Source organism: Grampus griseus, assembly GCF_964374135.1.
Source record: "Grampus griseus genome assembly, chromosome: 9".
Taxonomy (NCBI): domain Eukaryota; kingdom Metazoa; phylum Chordata; class Mammalia; order Artiodactyla; family Delphinidae; genus Grampus; species Grampus griseus.
Window position 1 is genome coordinate 50,343,626 of NC_139003.1, and position 16,215 is coordinate 50,359,840.

Genomic DNA, 16,215 nt, shown 5'->3' on the forward strand with positions numbered 1-16,215 from the left:
TTCTTAGATGACAATGTCCTAAGGCAAAGAAGGAGGAAATGGATCTATAGAGGCAAAAAGAGGACAGCCAGCACAGTGACTCCTGAGGGCTGAGAGGTGCAGCTCCCTTCCCCGCTAGGCTACCAGAAAACTGACAGACATCAACTCTCCAGGAGAAAGAGTTCCCAGCTAAGGTTGAACAAGGCAATGCTCTCCCTTCTTGTCTCAGCTCTCATATTGTAAACGTGTCCTTTTTGCAGTCTACTTCATGCCACGTTTTTCACATTTTGTGCCCTTTGTTGGTGATTTTGCTGTGTAAAATGGCCCAAGATAGTGCATGTGCACTGTTTCTAAGTGCAGGAAGTCTGTGATGTACCTTACTGAGAAAATATGTCTGTGCTTCATTTAGGCTTGAGTTCTTAGACTTGACACAAAAAACATGATTCATAAAAGAAAAAATTGACAAATTGAACTTCATCAAAATTTAAAACTTTGGCTGGTGAAAGGATGAAAAGATATGCTATAGACTGGGAGAAAATATTTTGCAAGCCATATATATAACAAAGGACTAATATCTGCAATTTATAAAGAACTCTAAACATTCAACAGTAAAATAACAAACAATCCTGTTAGAAAATGGGCAAAAGACATAAAGAAACATTTCACCAAAGAGGATACAAATGGCAAATAATCATTTGAGAAGAGATTCAATATCATTCATTAACCATTAGAGAAATGCAAATTAAACCACAATGAGATATCATGACACATCTATCAGAATGGCTAAAATAGGGGCTTCCCTGGTGGCGCAGTGGTTGAGAGTCCGCCTGCCGATGCAGGGGACACAAGTTCGATCCCTGGTCTGGTAAGATCCCATATGCTGTGGAGCAACTAAACCTGTGTGCCACAACTACCAGGCCTGCGCTCTGGAGCCCGTGAGCCACAACTACTGAGCCCACGTGCCACAACTACTGAAGCCAGCACGCCTAGAGCCCATGCTCCACAACAAGAGAAGCCACCACAATGAGAAGCCCACGCACCGCAACGAAGAGTAGCCCCCACCCGACACAACTAGAGAAAGCCCATGAGCATCAACAAAGACCCAGTGCAGCCATAAATAAATAAATAAATGCTTTAAAAAAAAAAACTACAGAATTTAGGGAGTTCCCTGGTGGTCTAGTGGTTAGGATTTGGTACTTTCACTGCCGTGGCCCGGGTTCAATCCCTGGTCAGGGAACTGAGATCCTGCAAGCCATGTGGCCTGGCCAAGATTTAAAAAAAAAAAGCAAAACAAAACAACAACAAAAGACTATAGAATTAAGTTCATTTAATATAACAACTGATCTAATTGGGTTTTACTCTACCATCTTACAATGTGGTGGGGTTTTTTCCTGCCTGTTTAAGTTATTTTTCTCTTTTTTCTTGTCTTTTTTAAAAAAATTAAATACCACTTTATTTTTCCCATTACTTTGAAAATATACTATTTTAATATGATATATTACCTTATTAGTTTCCCTAGAAAACAGGGAATTCCCTGGCAGTCCAGTGGTTAGGACTCATCACTCTCACTGCCAGGAGCCTGGGTTTGATCCCTGGTCTGGGAACTGAGATCCCACAAGCTGCATGGCCAAAAAAGAAAGAAAGAAAGAAAGAAAATACACCCTCTTCCTGGAAATGCAAGGATCTTAGAATATTTCAATTTTATTTATTTTTCTATTGACTTATATACTATTGCTGTCATGTATATATTTCAACTACAAAGGACATTACTCTTTGACCAGTGTTCATTTGGATTCAACCACATATTTACCTATTTTATTGCTCTTAAACACATTATTGACTGGAGACATGTTAATACATTTTTAGAGAGTGATACAATTAACATCACCATGCGAAGTTGTTAGAGCTTAACATTTATCAAGGGTTCATTATACAACTTGTGATTGTTATCATTCACATTTTGCTCCATTAGGTTTTTGTTCCAACCTTGTGTATATTATAAAAGTAAATTTTTCAAAAATGACGCATCACAAAATTTTGAGTGAAGAAGAATTTTTCAGTGAATTTTATGCAGATACTTTCTCTGATTGTCTCAGCAACATATATAATAATGTCTCAGAAGATGACAGTTCTTCGGAATATAGTTCTGATTCCGACGATGTGAATATTAGGCCAAGAAAAAGACAAAAAACCTTAGTGATTGGTTCTGATGTGGAAAGTAAAAATGAAACTCACGGTGCTAAAGAATGCTCCTTTGCTTCTATAGAAGAGTGGATTGAAGACATTTCACGAAAATTAGAAGACTTTACAGGTGTGGCAGGTGTAACTATTGAATGTAAATAACCTGCAAAGTAATAGTGAAATAACAGAATTAATTTTTGGCCAGCCAAAATAAAAATCGCCGGTCATGGGCATTAGTTTCTGCAAAAATCCCCTGGTCAATAGTGAGTTAATCTCGGGACTTCCCTGGTGGTGCAGTGGTTAAGAATCCACCTGCCAATACAGGGGACATGGGTTCGAGCCCTGGTCCAGGAAGATCCCACATGCCGCGAAGCAACTAAGCCCATGAGTCACAACTACTGAGCCTGCGCTCTACAGCCTGCAAGCCACAACTACTGAGCCCGCATGCCACAACTACTGAAGCCTGCGCACTTAGAGCTTGTGCTCCGAAACAAGAGAAGCCACTGCAATGAGAAACCTGTGCACCACAACAAAGAGTAGCCCCCGCTCGCTGCACTAGAGAAAGCCCACGTGCAGCAACAAAGACCCAACGCAGCCGATAAATAAATTTATTAAAATAAATAAATAAAATGCCAATACGATCATGTATTTTAAAAAAATGAGTTAATCTCTAACTTCGTCTCTGATCTCCCAATCTGGAATCACTCTCCTTTTGTCTAAAGAACACCTTTCAGAATTTCCTTCAGTGTGGATATGCTGGTAGCAAGCTCAGTTTTTGTTTGAAATGTCTTTATTTTTCTTTCATTCTTAAGAGATATGTTTGCCAGATAAAGAATTTAACTTGACAGTTATTTTCTTTCAGTACGTTGAAGCTATCCATATACTGTCTTCTGGCTTCTGTTGTTGCTGTAGAAAACTTAACTGTCTAAAAGGTCTTCGAATGTGTTTTTCTCATTTTGCTTTAAGTTATTATCTTTGTCTTTGGTTTTTTACAGATTTGGGAATCACAGGGTTTCTTGAATCTCTGGACTTATATCTTTCAAATATTGCTTCTACCCCATTCTCTCTTCTCTCCTTCTGGGACCCCACGAAAAGTACATTATATGTTAAAACTGTATCCTCTTAAAATTTTTTCTTTTTTTTGTATTATTATTTTAACAGCAGTTTATTTATTTATTTATTTTTGCTGTGTTGGGTCTTCATTTCTGTGCGTGGGCTTTCTCTAGTTGTGGCAAGCGGGGGCCACTCTTCATTGCGGTGCGCGGGCCTCTCACTATCGCGGCCTCTCTTGTTGCGGAGCACAGGCTCCAGATGCGCAGGCTCACTAGTTGTGGCTCACGGGCCTAGTTGCTCCGCGGCATGTGGGAACCTCCCAGACCAGGGGTCAAACCCGTGTCCCCTGCATTAGCAGGCAGATTCTCAACCACTGCGCCACCAGGGAAGTCCTGTATTATATTTTTAATCTTGTATTCTCTTTTGTTTTTATCAGTTCCAAAATTTCTATTTGATTCTTTTTCACATTTGTTATGTCATATTTTTTGAAAATATACTTTCCAGTTCCCTTCTAAAATTTTCAAGCCTGTCTTTTATCCCTAGAACATAATAAACAAATGTTTTATAGTCTGTCTGATAATTCTAAAATCTGGAGTCCCTATGATCTCTTCCTTGCTTCTGCTGGTTCTCACTCATATTGTGTATCTAGTTATCTTTCTTTCTTTGCTGAGCACTTTATCTTAAAACTTTATTGTAGAAATAATTTGAGATCTAGTCTGATTTTATCTTCTTCCAGAGAGAATTTTCATTTGGTTTTGCCAGGTGGCTGAAGGCAACAGAATTCCTTATTCCATATTCAAAATTTTAGGTTTCCCTTGGCCAACCAGAAAAGAAGTCAGGCTACAGACCTCGTAAGAACAGTTTTCCTTCTAGTTCACCCTCACACCCAGGGTGTAGCCCTTTGAAATGCTGACCTAATGCAAGAGTTGTTTACCAGGTACCAGGTTCCACAACCTCTGCAAGAGCTGAATTGATATTATAGAGATATAGGTAGATATCTAGATATCTATAGATAAATAAGCATGTGGCTATTACCACCCAGTGTGCCCAGTGATCTCTGCATCATAGTATTTACACACTTGGGAAGGCCCCTCCTACATTGTACCAGCGTTAGTCTCTGTGACCAATGGTAGAAGTGATGGTATATCATAAGATTATAAAAGGTTATAAAAGACTGGCCTCTGTCTTGGGTTCTCTCTCAGTCTGGGGGAAGTAAGCTTCTACAGTGTAAGCAGTCCCAACCAGAGGCCTTCAGCCAAGAGCCGACAAGGAACTGAAGCCTGACAACCATACAAATGAGCTTGGAATTGGATTCTCCAGTCCTATTTGAGCTCTCTGTCCAACAGTTTGTGACTACAAACTCCTGAGACCCTGAGCCAGAATCAGAACACAGCTGAGCTGCTTCCAGATTCCTGACCCACAGAAATTGTATGATGATAAATATGTTTGTGTTTTAAGCTGCTGAGTTTTAGGGTGACTTGTTATGCAGTAGATAACTAAAACACCCGGCTTTTCAAATTGTCTTCAGCAAAGAGTTCGTCCGCATTAACTACTCTGTTGTTCCTGGAAGCAGAACTTTTGACATTCTGTTTATTTTTCTCCTTCCCTAACATCTTCAGGATTGGGGAAATTTTTAAATTCCATTTTACCTTTAAGTGTTTCAGAAGTTATACTCTATTCCTATCCATTTGGTGGTTATGCTTAAAGTGTTAACATGACTACTTCAAGAACAATATACTGAACTTAAAACTAAACTCTGATCATACTCTCCCATCTTAAATGTTATAGTGAATATTTTAACTACTTTGGCTTTTACTTTCCAAATTAAACATTTTTATTTTTTATACAGTTAATGTTTTCATTAGATTTATCCACATATTTACTTTTTTCACCCTTCCTTCTTGAATTTCAGGCTTCCTTTTGGATAATTTTCTACCTTTTTTGAAGTACATTCTTTAGAGGTTTTTCTAGTAAGAATCTGTTGGTGATAAACTCTCACTTTGCTTTTCTGTAAATATTTTTTGCCTTCATTCTTGAATAAAAGTTTAGCTAGATACATAATTCTGGCTTTACACCTATTTTTTCAATCAGTTGAGATGTTAAGGACTTCTATTTTTTACTCTACTCTTTTACTTTACTGTTCAGCTACTCTACTGACTTCTGGTTTTCATTGTTGCTATTGAGAAACCTGTTATACGTCTATTTGCGATTTTTTAAGTAGATAATATTTTACATCTGATTTTTTTTTTTTTTTTTTGGCCGCACCGCATGTGGGATCTTAATTCCCTGACCAGGGATCAAACCTGTGCCCCCTGCAGTGGAAGCAGAGTCTTAACCACTGGACCTCCAGGGAAGTCTCTATACCTGATTATTTTAAACACTTCTCCTTGTCTTGAGGGTTCTGATGTTCCACCAACATGTGTCTTAATGTTGATTTTGTTTATCCTGCTTGCATTCATGTGCTTCCTGAATCTGAGACTCATGTCTTACATAAGTTTTGGAAAATTCTCAGACACTATATTGTCAAACATAGGCCTCTCCTCAAGTTTCTCCATTTTATTGTTCTGGAACTCTAAATAGACCTCCTTGTTCTATCTTTCCTATGTCTTAACTTCTCTAATTTCTCTCTTCTATAGTCTACCATTTGTTTTCTATATTACCTTTAGTAATTTCTTTATATCTACCTTCCAGTTCATTATTCTTTCATTTGTGTCTTTTTTTAAAAACTGTTTTTAAAATGTGCTTTGTGGCCCATTCTTTTGAGTTTTTAATGTGGGATGGCTGGCCATATTTATTTATTTTATATTTTTTAAAAACCAATTAATCTATAATCCAATCACTCAAATATTATCAAAAACCTCCATCTACCTATATGCTCCTCCTCATTCCATTCCCTGGCCTGCCCTCTCAGAATTACAGTATGTATTTGTGTTTATCATTTCCTTTAGTTGTAGCTATGGCTTAGATTTGCTTGTCCTTGAATTTTCTATAAAGCTTATCATACTATATTAAGTTTATTTCAATGATTATAACTTTCATTTATCCAAGTTATCTTTGGCTCTTTTTAAAATCTGCCACATTATTTTTGATAGTCCCTTGTTTGTTGCACGTTTTTGTTTATCTAAATGTTTTCAATGTCATTTCATACTATACGTTGTAAAGATAAATAAAAATTATTTTTTCTGTTTATAAAGGAAAAAGAAACCATTTCCGCTCTCTCCCTCCTTCTAAGAGTGTTTCCTAGGAAAATCTAAAGAGCCTAAATTCTCACTCTAACCTTTTGGAATGTAAATAAGTCTCTCTGAAGGCCTGGGCTTCAACTGTTTTGAAATGTAAACACCTCGGAAGATACAGCTTCACCTTGGGAGCTTAATGTAGGTGTAACCATTTGTTTCTCAGGAAAATAAAAGTTTTATTTTTCTTTTGAATGAGGACAACTAATTAAACAAATGGCTACCACAAATCCCAAGTGAACTTAGGGTGAAGGAATGTGAAAAAAGAAAAACTTAACTAAGAAGGATCTGGCCACAAACTGTGATGTCAAATCCTCCTATGGAAAACAAGTTACTATTAATCCAAATAATAAGTGATAGTCGTGCTGCCAAATGGAAAATAGGGTACTACTGATCCCAAAGCCTCATGTTATATGCTAGCTAAAAACAGCGTGAGAGAAAAGGATTATAATTAGCTTAGCTGTATAAATTGTGTGAGGTCTTATTCTGATTTGGTAGTTTCTTGTGGATTACCTATATACAGCTATTTTATAATGTGCTTATTCAACAATAAATGTGTTTGCTTTCTTTCCACAGTGATGTGAAGAGGTCTCTCTTTGTTGATAAGGTTTTTACTTCCCCAACGATATCTAATAATTCCAACACCTATGGACTGTAATTTTTCTCTTTGTTGTTTCTCATCATCATTTCATGCTTGGCATTTCTTAAGAGTGTGGGAATTCAAGGGGCCTCGGTTGAGACATTCCTCTGGAAATTTGAGTTTGTTTTTGCCAGACACCAGAATACACTGCCCATACACAACTACTTTGCTCATTTTTCTGCTAGAGGTTCCTTAGACCATGCAGGTAAAACAAAATCAAACCCTAAACCTGCATGAGGGCAGACCTGTGGTTATGAATTATCAGGGGATACTTTTTCCTCCCACCCAGTACCTAAGGCCAAGCCAGACAAGACTAACTTGGTTCTTCCCTTTGCCAGTAAGCAGACTATATTTTATCCTTCAGATTCAAGTGTTCTAGTGTTATGCAGGGGTCTCAGCCAACCTTCCCCTCCCCTCTCCCCCACTCCTCCCTTGTATAAGCTTTACTTCTATTCCACAGAGCTGCTCTTAAAACCTAAGGCTCTTTCACTTCAGCAAACGTCCATAAGGTGGCTCTAGAAATCAGCTTATGCTTATCACAGTTTTCAGTTCTTATTCCCTGCCTCACCCCTGCCCCCAACCAGATTCCCTCAATTTCTTGCAACCTCATTATAGTTTGATTTGAGGGGGTGGTATTTTACTCGATTTTTTTCACCACGAAGGTTTTTAAAAATATGTCACCCATTGTGTTGCTGGAAGGAGAAATCTAAGACATTTGTTTTATAATGGTTATACCTCTTACCAGCCACTACTCTAGGAAAAGATGGAGGTAGAGAGAACAGATATATGAGTATGAAACAGAGCAACTTGCAGAATATTACTGTTCTCCTCAACTAATTCTCTCAGGTATCTTGAATATACTGTAAGCACTATGAATCTCTTCAGAACCTGAATACATGATATTAAGCACAAATTTTATGGTATCTGCTTTACTACAGGAATGTGCCAAGTGTTCATTTTTGCTCTTGTTCTCTTTCTCCTCATTTTCCCAATACTTTCAATAACAAGACTCTTAATCCACAATTTCCTTAGTTAAAAGTGTTAAGAACTTCTGTTTCTATTCTCCCCCTCATAGGAATAAACTTGAAATGTCAATCAATTCACTAGGCCAGTTGATTTATTGCTACTTCTACATGACCTGCAGCACCAGCACTATGCTGTTACTCCCCATCAGTCCATTGAACAAAGACTAGTAACTTCTGATACCACAAACACAGAAGATTTTAATAGGACAATTACCTATTTAAGGACCAAGTATTCCTTTAAGGGATATGGGCGGCAATATCAGGACTTGGCTTCAGAAGTATAGGCTGAATTTGCAAAGTGTTGCTAAGCTTGGTCTTTCAAAAACTTGGGTACCTAGCCAAATGAGCCTACTTCAGTAGTACACTTAAACACTACCTTGGTCCCCTCCAAAAGGCACAAAATGTCTTGAATATTCAAGTTGTGATTTCTGCTCTGTTTTATAGCACACTTCTGTGGCAGCAGTGTGTGAGATTAGAGAGAGGGAAATGGGAAATCGGGACACAGTTAGAAAACAATAAAAATAATCTAGTCATATAGGGAAATAAGTGGTCTGGAGCAAAAATTATAGGAACTGTGGTTTAAGAGGGATCTGAGGCAATCTAGGTTAACCTCCTGGTATCTATTGCTTAATCTGGAGGCGAGAGGAAGATGGTAGAACGTTAGCTCCACCAGAGAAGAAGTCCCTACTGATTTACTCCACGTTTCTAGACAGTGCCTGGCACATAATATGCATTCAATATACACTTGACTGAATGAATACGGCAGCGTTAGACAGAATATGGGAAAGGAGGAAAAATGCATTCGAACTCGGGAGCTTAATTTGAGGGAGAAGGGAGTCGAGAAATTTCCCACTGACAAAACGGAGCATGTCAGGAAGGGGAGCTAGTTCTGGAGGAAAAGTATGATTACTGGAAGTTGTAGTGATCAAAACTGCATTTCTAATATTAGAATTAGAATTTCTAATATTAGTTACCCAATAAGGGGTTATTTATCTAAAGGCCAACCACACTAGCTTACTTGAACATGACCTTCGCCTAGGTTAGCTGGGATGCAAATTCTCTCTAGATTTCCAAGAATTCTCTAACCACGTAAAAATGTTTCTTCCTGGAGGCTGTTCGCACACACTCCTCCCTCTTTCTGCACACAAACGCGAGAAGCAGGTGTTGGCAGAAAAGAAGTCGGCAGCTGAAGGACCAGAGCTATAATCCAGTCTATGCCTCAACTGCCGCACCTGCCCCTGTCTTCTGGGCTCCACCAAGGGGAGATTTGGAAGAAGATGACTTAAAGTCACAGGGTGTAAGCAAAACCAGAACAAGGTCAGGAGCTCGTGTCCAACTCTTTAACTCCTGGTTCCGGGTTATTTCTCTGGGGTGCATCTGGCGCCAGCCGCGGAAATACGACCGAGTCTGGGTAAAGGTCGCCAGGTGAAGGGATGATAGCCAGGAGACCTCTACGTTTGTCAAAGTTGACCGTCTCCCTCTAAGCAGGCAAAACGTGCGGCTCAAACAGCATTAAGTCAACCAGCAGGAGACCCGTTACCTTACAGGCTAATGCCCTCGATCCACCCCTCGACTCCGCTCCACCCTCCCCGTCGGCACGCGCATGCACCCTAAGGCCCGAGGTTGACGTCAGCCCCTCCCGGCACAACCTCGGTGTCGTACCTCTAATGGCCTGCCGTAACTGCCTGGAGGGAAAGGCCGGGAGAGGAAGGGCATTCACGCTGTTCCCCTCACAGTAGTAGCAGGTATGCGCGCGCGCAGGGTCCTAACTCAGCCCCGGAGACCCGAGCCAATGGGGCGCGGCGACGTCACTACGTGTCAGTTCGCCGGGCCGCACGTCAGGAGGGCAGAGGGCGGAGCCAGTTTGGTTGCATTTTCACCCGTACACAGGCGCGGACCGGCGTGTCCTTGGGATTACAGAGCGGGACGTTTGGCTTGTGAGCGGGAACGGCTTAGTCGTACACGGAGAAAGAACGGTGGGCGCGGAGCGCGGAGGCCACGGCAGGCGAGAAACCGAGCCATGAGGGCGCGCGCCTGCGTGGGGGGCGCGCGGGTGGACTGAGGCCCGTGAGCGGGGGCCGGGTGGGGGACAGGGAATGGGGGGCCCTGGACTGCGCCCAGCCCGGCGGGCTACGGCGTGAGGTGGGGCGGGACCCTAATTAGGTCGTGGCGTGGTTTCGGTCAAGGTCCTGAAAGCTCGGAGGCGGCTTGTTCGCGGTTCCTTCTGAGACGCGGGCCCTCCGTTGTCGGGACTGCGGGGCTATGGCAGTGATAGACAAGATTTCCTCCGGAGTGAGGGCGGGAGTCGGTGGACGCTGCGCAGCGCGTCACGTCCTCTTTCCAAGAGAGCAAAAGCTGCTGCTCTTCCAATAAGTCATTACTTTTCCTGGCCACCTGTCGCTTCCCCCCTTAACCTGCTCAGGCACCTCGGAGAGGTAGGTTTCATCACAGTGTCCTTGAAACCGGCTTGGATGGATGACCTCGTGGTCTCCCCCGGGGATCCCAGAGCTGGAGAATGGGCATTCCCGGGGAGACCTCAAAAGCCTGCTGCTGGCCTCCCACCCACAGCAAGGCAATTTAGAGGGACCTGAGCAGGCTGAATCAACCATTATCTCCCTTTTTGTAAAAATGTATTTTGCCTTATCTTCAGAGGTGGCTTTAAATTGTAGTATGAATAATTAGACCGCCTTAAAAGTTGGAATTTTGGTGGTTTGGGTTTAATATATTCATAGTTCAGCTTATTCAGATTTGTGACTTTGTGACCTTGATGTCATCTTTTGAAATGGTTTTGAAGTAGGTTCCTAATTTGCTTTTATCACGTATGTCAACTGGAAAAAAATGCACAAAGTAAGAGCTGTAAGTTCTGTTTGGGGCAAAATGGGGACCAGAGACTGGGAGACAGCATTTCTTTTTTTTTTTTTTTCTCGGCCCCAGCATGCGCTTGTGGGATCTTGGTTCCCCAGCCAGAGGTTATTTATCTAAAGGCCTCTTTTGCCAGTTTTTCCCAGACCACAGAGTGCCTCATTCCTGATCTCTACCCTGAACTTTTCAGGATGTGTTGAAGGTCAGCAGCTGCAGTGGCTTGTGCCTTAACGCTTGTAGAAGCAGATGTCAAGTGTCAATTTTTAGTTGACACACACACACAGACGTGTTTTTAAGGAAGTTCTTCCAGATAGTGTTTTTTGTGTTAAAGAATCTTTTGCAAGTGAACTAAGTAAAACAAAATTCAACCTGGTATATAATGTCATAAGTTTGCAGTGCGTTAGTGGCTGGAGTTGATCATTGGTTTACACTTTTTTTACTTGGAGAAAAAATTAATTAATTGAGTCTTTCACTTTTAGATTTAAAAATGGGTGATATTGAGAAGGGCAAGAAGATTTTTGTTCAGAAGTGTGCCCAGTGCCATACTGTGGAAAAGGGAGGCAAGCACAAGACTGGGCCAAATCTCCATGGTCTGTTTGGGCGAAAGACAGGTCAGGCTGTCGGATTCTCTTACACAGATGCCAACAAGAACAAAGGTAAGAGGCGGGCCATTGTTAACTAACACAAGCACAAATTGCATGAATGTAACCTTTGGTAAACACTTTTTCAAGAGTGTGACATACTTAACAATACATCCCTCCTTGTTTAGGCATCACCTGGGGAGAGGAGACGCTGATGGAGTATTTGGAGAATCCCAAGAAGTACATCCCTGGAACAAAAATGATCTTCGCTGGCATTAAGAAGAAGTCAGAAAGGGCAGACTTGATAGCTTATCTCAAAAAAGCTACTAATGAGTAATAGTTGGCCACTGCCTTATTTATTATGAAACAGCTGTCTCATGACTTTTTATGTGTACCATACTTAAATTGATCTCATACACTAGAATTCAGGTCATGAATAGCTGATGTAATATTTCTGTCCTGATTTAAATAAGATTGGCTTGTGGCTAAATGAATATGGTCAGCTTTTTGAATTTTGATAGTAATTCTGGTTCAGCAAGTACTGTCAGTGTTTTCCCCTTCTAAAGAGATGATTAAACTTGAATAAGGAATGTTAAACTTTTCAGGGATATGGTGAATGCCTTCTCAAACCCTATAGGAGATTGGTTTTATATTTAGATTTCTATAACTGGTTATATTAATATATTTAAATATTGAGAAGCTCCCTTCACTGTCTCATAGACCAGCAAGATTCACCTGTGTTTCAAGTTGTGTTCATTCACCTGTTAAGGCAAGGGCTGAAGATACACTGACAATGTCCACTTTATCTTTTTGGTCTTAAATATGCCAATTTAATTAAAATTCTCCATCTAAAATATTGCGTTTTACTTAATGAAGGGCATTTTAGTGTGGTTTATGTATAGCATCAGATAAAGAATATTTAGTACTTCTCACATTTTAGAGATGATCTTTAAGATCAGATGTTTTTAAAATTCACTGTGACATGATAGGTTGGGAAACTTGCTTGTGAATTCTTTACAAAGTCAGACTAAGTTAAATTCAGGATTGTCTTTTAAACAGGTATTCAGAAACACAACTGTAGAACTACTGTAGGTGTGTGATTGGTAATGATGCTTTTGCCAACTCAGAAGGGTTAAGGTAGAGGAGCTCTATCATTAGCACAGATTTGTAAATTATCTGATCACAAGGCTTGAGAATTAAAAACAAAGTCACAGATCATGATTTTTCTAATGTGCTTGATTTAATGACATACCAAGATGGTTGAAAAATATAATACCTCAAAATACGCAGCATTGTTACTAGTCATAGTACTAGATAGTGTTTACTTGGTCTTCTAGGACAGCCTGCCCTAGAACACTTCAGTAATCCACCCGGTTTCTTTGGCCAGAATGAGCACTGCAGCATTTATGCCAAATGTAGAAAGAAGAATGTGTTTCTGGCCATAGTTTTGTGGTATGTATAGTACATGGTTGTAGTATATATACTAAATTATTTCATATACAGTTTGTGCTGTACATGTTTAGAGTAGTCCCTAGAAATTTTATGGAATGGTGAGCTTGAACTAAGCCATAACGAATACTGAGAGAAATTCTCGGTGGGGGAAGTAAGTCTGTGCCGGTGGTGAGAGCCACCTCTTTGTGTGACAGTGAGGAAACCAGGAAGAAGCCTTATCAACAGTGATGGGGATGAGTAGGTAGGCCTGTAAGGCCTGGCAAAGCACTTTGTAACTTGTGAATCTTATTTTTAGTCATTGGAGAAATGTGAGAAAGTAGTCAGTCTGGAAACATGTGCAGAAACAGTTTGGGGAAGCAAAAGAAAGCCTGCTGTAATTCAGGTGGTATCCAGAGATGGTGTAGCAGTTAGCTTCTGAGAGAGTTCTGGACCAATATGGGAAGACATGGAGACCAGGGAACTGATTTATTTCTGTGTTTCCCAAGTCAACTAAGGCCTATGCTGGCAGAGAATTGCTGAGTCCCTGCTGCTTTCTAGGCCAGTTGTACTCAATAAGTGCCTCTAGTGATTTATAAGTTCCTATAGTTAATTCAAAAGAAGGGACATTCCTAGCTGTAAGGGGTGTGTGCTCTCTTAGAAATAAAGAAACCCAAAAAGCTAGCACTGTATAACCCACATGTCTTCATTCCTAGTGTCTCTTCATAGGTGGCTTGGTGAGTAGTATCAAAAGTGAGAGCCAGGTGTATTTAAGAAGTGTTTCTTCCAGGTGCCCCCTATATTCTGGATGTTGTCTAGAATAGCACTATCCAATACAACTTTCTGTGATGACAGACTGAATATGTGCTGTCCAGTTAGCCACCAACCAGGTGTAGTTATCGAATTTGGGTAGTGTGGCTACAGAACTGAATTTTTAATTTTATTCAGCGTTAATGAGTTTAGGTTTGCGTAGCCACATATGGCGAGAGTGTTAACAGCACAGGTCCAGAACTAGAACCATGCGTGGTCTATAACAAAAGTGCTTCCTCTGAACTCTTTGTTTTCCTAATCTAGGATTCTTACACTAAGTGCCCTTGAACACTGATTCCAATTCCTGTCTCTAAATCTGATATGCTCACCTTTATAATTTTACCATACATGCTACATATCCCATTCATAAGTTGGCAATTTATTTTAGTTAGGTGTTATTCTCATGGTATTTAGGGATACACCTTTTTGTCATCCTTTTCCTCAAACTTTTCTTCAGTTTCTTTTTTTATTTTTTTTTTAATTTATTTTTGGCTGCTCTGGGTTTTTGTTGCTGTGCATGGGCTTTCTCTAGTTGTGGTGAGCAGGGGCTACTGTTCATTGCGGTGCACGGGCTTCTCATTGCGGTGGGTTCTCTTGTTGTGGAGCACGGGCTTCAGTAGTTGTGACTCATGGGCTCTAGAGCTCAGGTTCAGTAGTTGTGGCACACAGGCTTAGTTGCTCCGTGGCATGTGGGATCTTCTCGGACCAGGGCTCAAACCCGTGTTCCCTGCATTGGCAGGCGGATTCTTAACCACTGCACCACCAGGGAAGTCCCTCTTCAGTTTCTTTATAGACATTATATTGTACATTTTCGCTTTAACCTCTAAAGATTGTTGTAAATTGAAAAGGGTGTGATGAAATTCACATGCTGTCTATGAAGAGGCCTTACCAGTGGCTCGCCCTCCCCAGTTGACTAGGCTAAAGCTATTTCATTTCAGTCAAGGTCACACAAGAGTAAACCAAAACCAACTTAGCTACAACTTAGCTTCATTTCTGGTGATGAGATCTTCTGGCTCTTCATATTAGAGTACCTTGAGATACCAAGTAAGATTGCTGAGCACAGAATAAGAGTGGCTATTATGGTACAGTTCATACAGGCAAGGCTGATACCTATATGAACTAAAGTTGGCTATTTTAGTCACATTAGAGGTCTCAGTATTGGAACTGGAAGAGATCTTAGAGATTCTTAGAATCCAGCTGCACTATTATACAGATGAGAGGTGAAATTAACCTTTTTTAGGCTCAGGGAACTATGGGAACTACTCAATTGAGCTGGACCACTAACAGGACCTTGTAGTCCAACCTAGCAAATCACAGAGCAGGGGAACTGAGGCATATGGCAGATACCTGGGTTTGGAGAGGAATAGGGTTAGTAACACCTATTAGTAACTCAGTCCTGAAACACCCCTACAGTGAGCTGTGACCCTTCCTCTTGAGGGGCTGAGGTATGCTGTGGGCAGGAGGCAAGTAGCCTGGGGTGGGACATGGCCCATACCCTTTCCAGAGTGTTGCTCCCTTCCCACATGTGAGGAGCCCTCCTGCCTGGGAGCTTACTTGAGGGGTTCTGGACCCAAAGTGACCATAGTCAGGTGCTCTTGCTCCAGTGACCTGGTCACAAAGTCCTCACTTAGGGGAGGGGAGCATGCCCTGCCTCCTTTTCCATCCCTCTGGATTTGTTACCATTTTTCTTGCACTCAACACCTGCCAATAAAGATTGTCTACACTGTAAAATAGATAGCTAATGGGAAGCAGCCGCATAGCACAGAGAGACCAGCTTGGTGCTTTGTGACCACCTAGAGGGGTGGGATAGGGAGGGTGGGAGGGAGATGCAAGAGGGAGGGGATTTGGGGATATATGTATACGTATAGCTGATTCACTTTATTATAAAGCAGAAACACCATTGTAAAGCAATTCTATTCCAATAAAGATGTTAAAAAACTGTATACTAAGAAAGATTAAAGAAGTAAAAAACAACACATATTTACACTGGAAAAAACTAGCTGAGTGACATAGCTGAAACCACCACCAAGATACTTTGACCACAGTTTGGTCTTAGTCTAACCCCATTTTACCAGACATATTAATGGGCTGCTTCCTTTTTGCTTTTTTTTTTTTTTTTTTTTTTTGCTGTACGCGGGCCTCTCATTAATGTGGCCTCTCCCGTTGCGGAGCACAGGCTCCGAATGCGCAGGCTCAGCGGCCATGGCTCACGGGCCCAGGCGCTCCGCGGCATGTGGGATCTTCCCGGACCGGGGCCCGAACCCATGTACCCTGCATCGGCAGGCGGACTCCCAACCACTGCGCCACCAGGGAAGCCGTTGCTCTTTCTTTATTCATTAGAAATGTGCCTGTGTTCACATTGGTGCCATTAAATATGTGTGTATAGGTGGAAGTCTCCTTTGAAAAACGACCATTGGACTAGT

The 16,215-nt window shown here is 41.2% G+C and overlaps 1 protein-coding gene and 1 long non-coding RNA gene across 4 annotated transcripts in view; one reads left to right on the forward strand and one right to left on the reverse strand.

The window, feature by feature from the left end:
- LOC309827289 overlaps nucleotides 1–9,888 on the reverse strand; it is a 71,975-nt gene extending 62,087 nt beyond the window's left edge. Inside the window, exons 1-3 of the long non-coding RNA XR_014297207.1 lie at nucleotides 9,774–9,888; nucleotides 2,215–2,323; nucleotides 1,482–1,598 (exon numbers count right to left, since the gene is read on the reverse strand). This is a non-coding gene — a long non-coding RNA (uncharacterized lncRNA). The remainder of the gene's footprint in view (nucleotides 1–1,481; nucleotides 1,599–2,214; nucleotides 2,324–9,773) is intronic.
- A 79-nt stretch (nucleotides 9,889–9,967) lies between these two features.
- Nucleotides 9,968–12,772, forward strand: CYCS (cytochrome c, somatic). Of its 3 annotated transcripts, none has more exons than XM_082661377.1 (3): nucleotides 9,968–10,087; nucleotides 11,453–11,629; nucleotides 11,743–12,772. In XM_082661377.1, exons 2-3 carry the CDS (start codon nucleotides 11,461–11,463, stop codon nucleotides 11,889–11,891), a joined length of 318 nt encoding a protein of 105 aa, XP_082517503.1. In that variant the 5' UTR covers nucleotides 9,968–10,087; nucleotides 11,453–11,460; the 3' UTR covers nucleotides 11,892–12,772. The 3 variants fall into 3 exon arrangements, with proteins under 3 accessions (XP_082517503.1, XP_082517505.1, XP_082517504.1); XM_082661379.1 differs by having other exon boundaries at nucleotides 9,976–10,174; XM_082661378.1 differs by having other exon boundaries at nucleotides 9,976–10,116.
- Nucleotides 12,773–16,215: the final 3,443 nt, after the last annotated feature.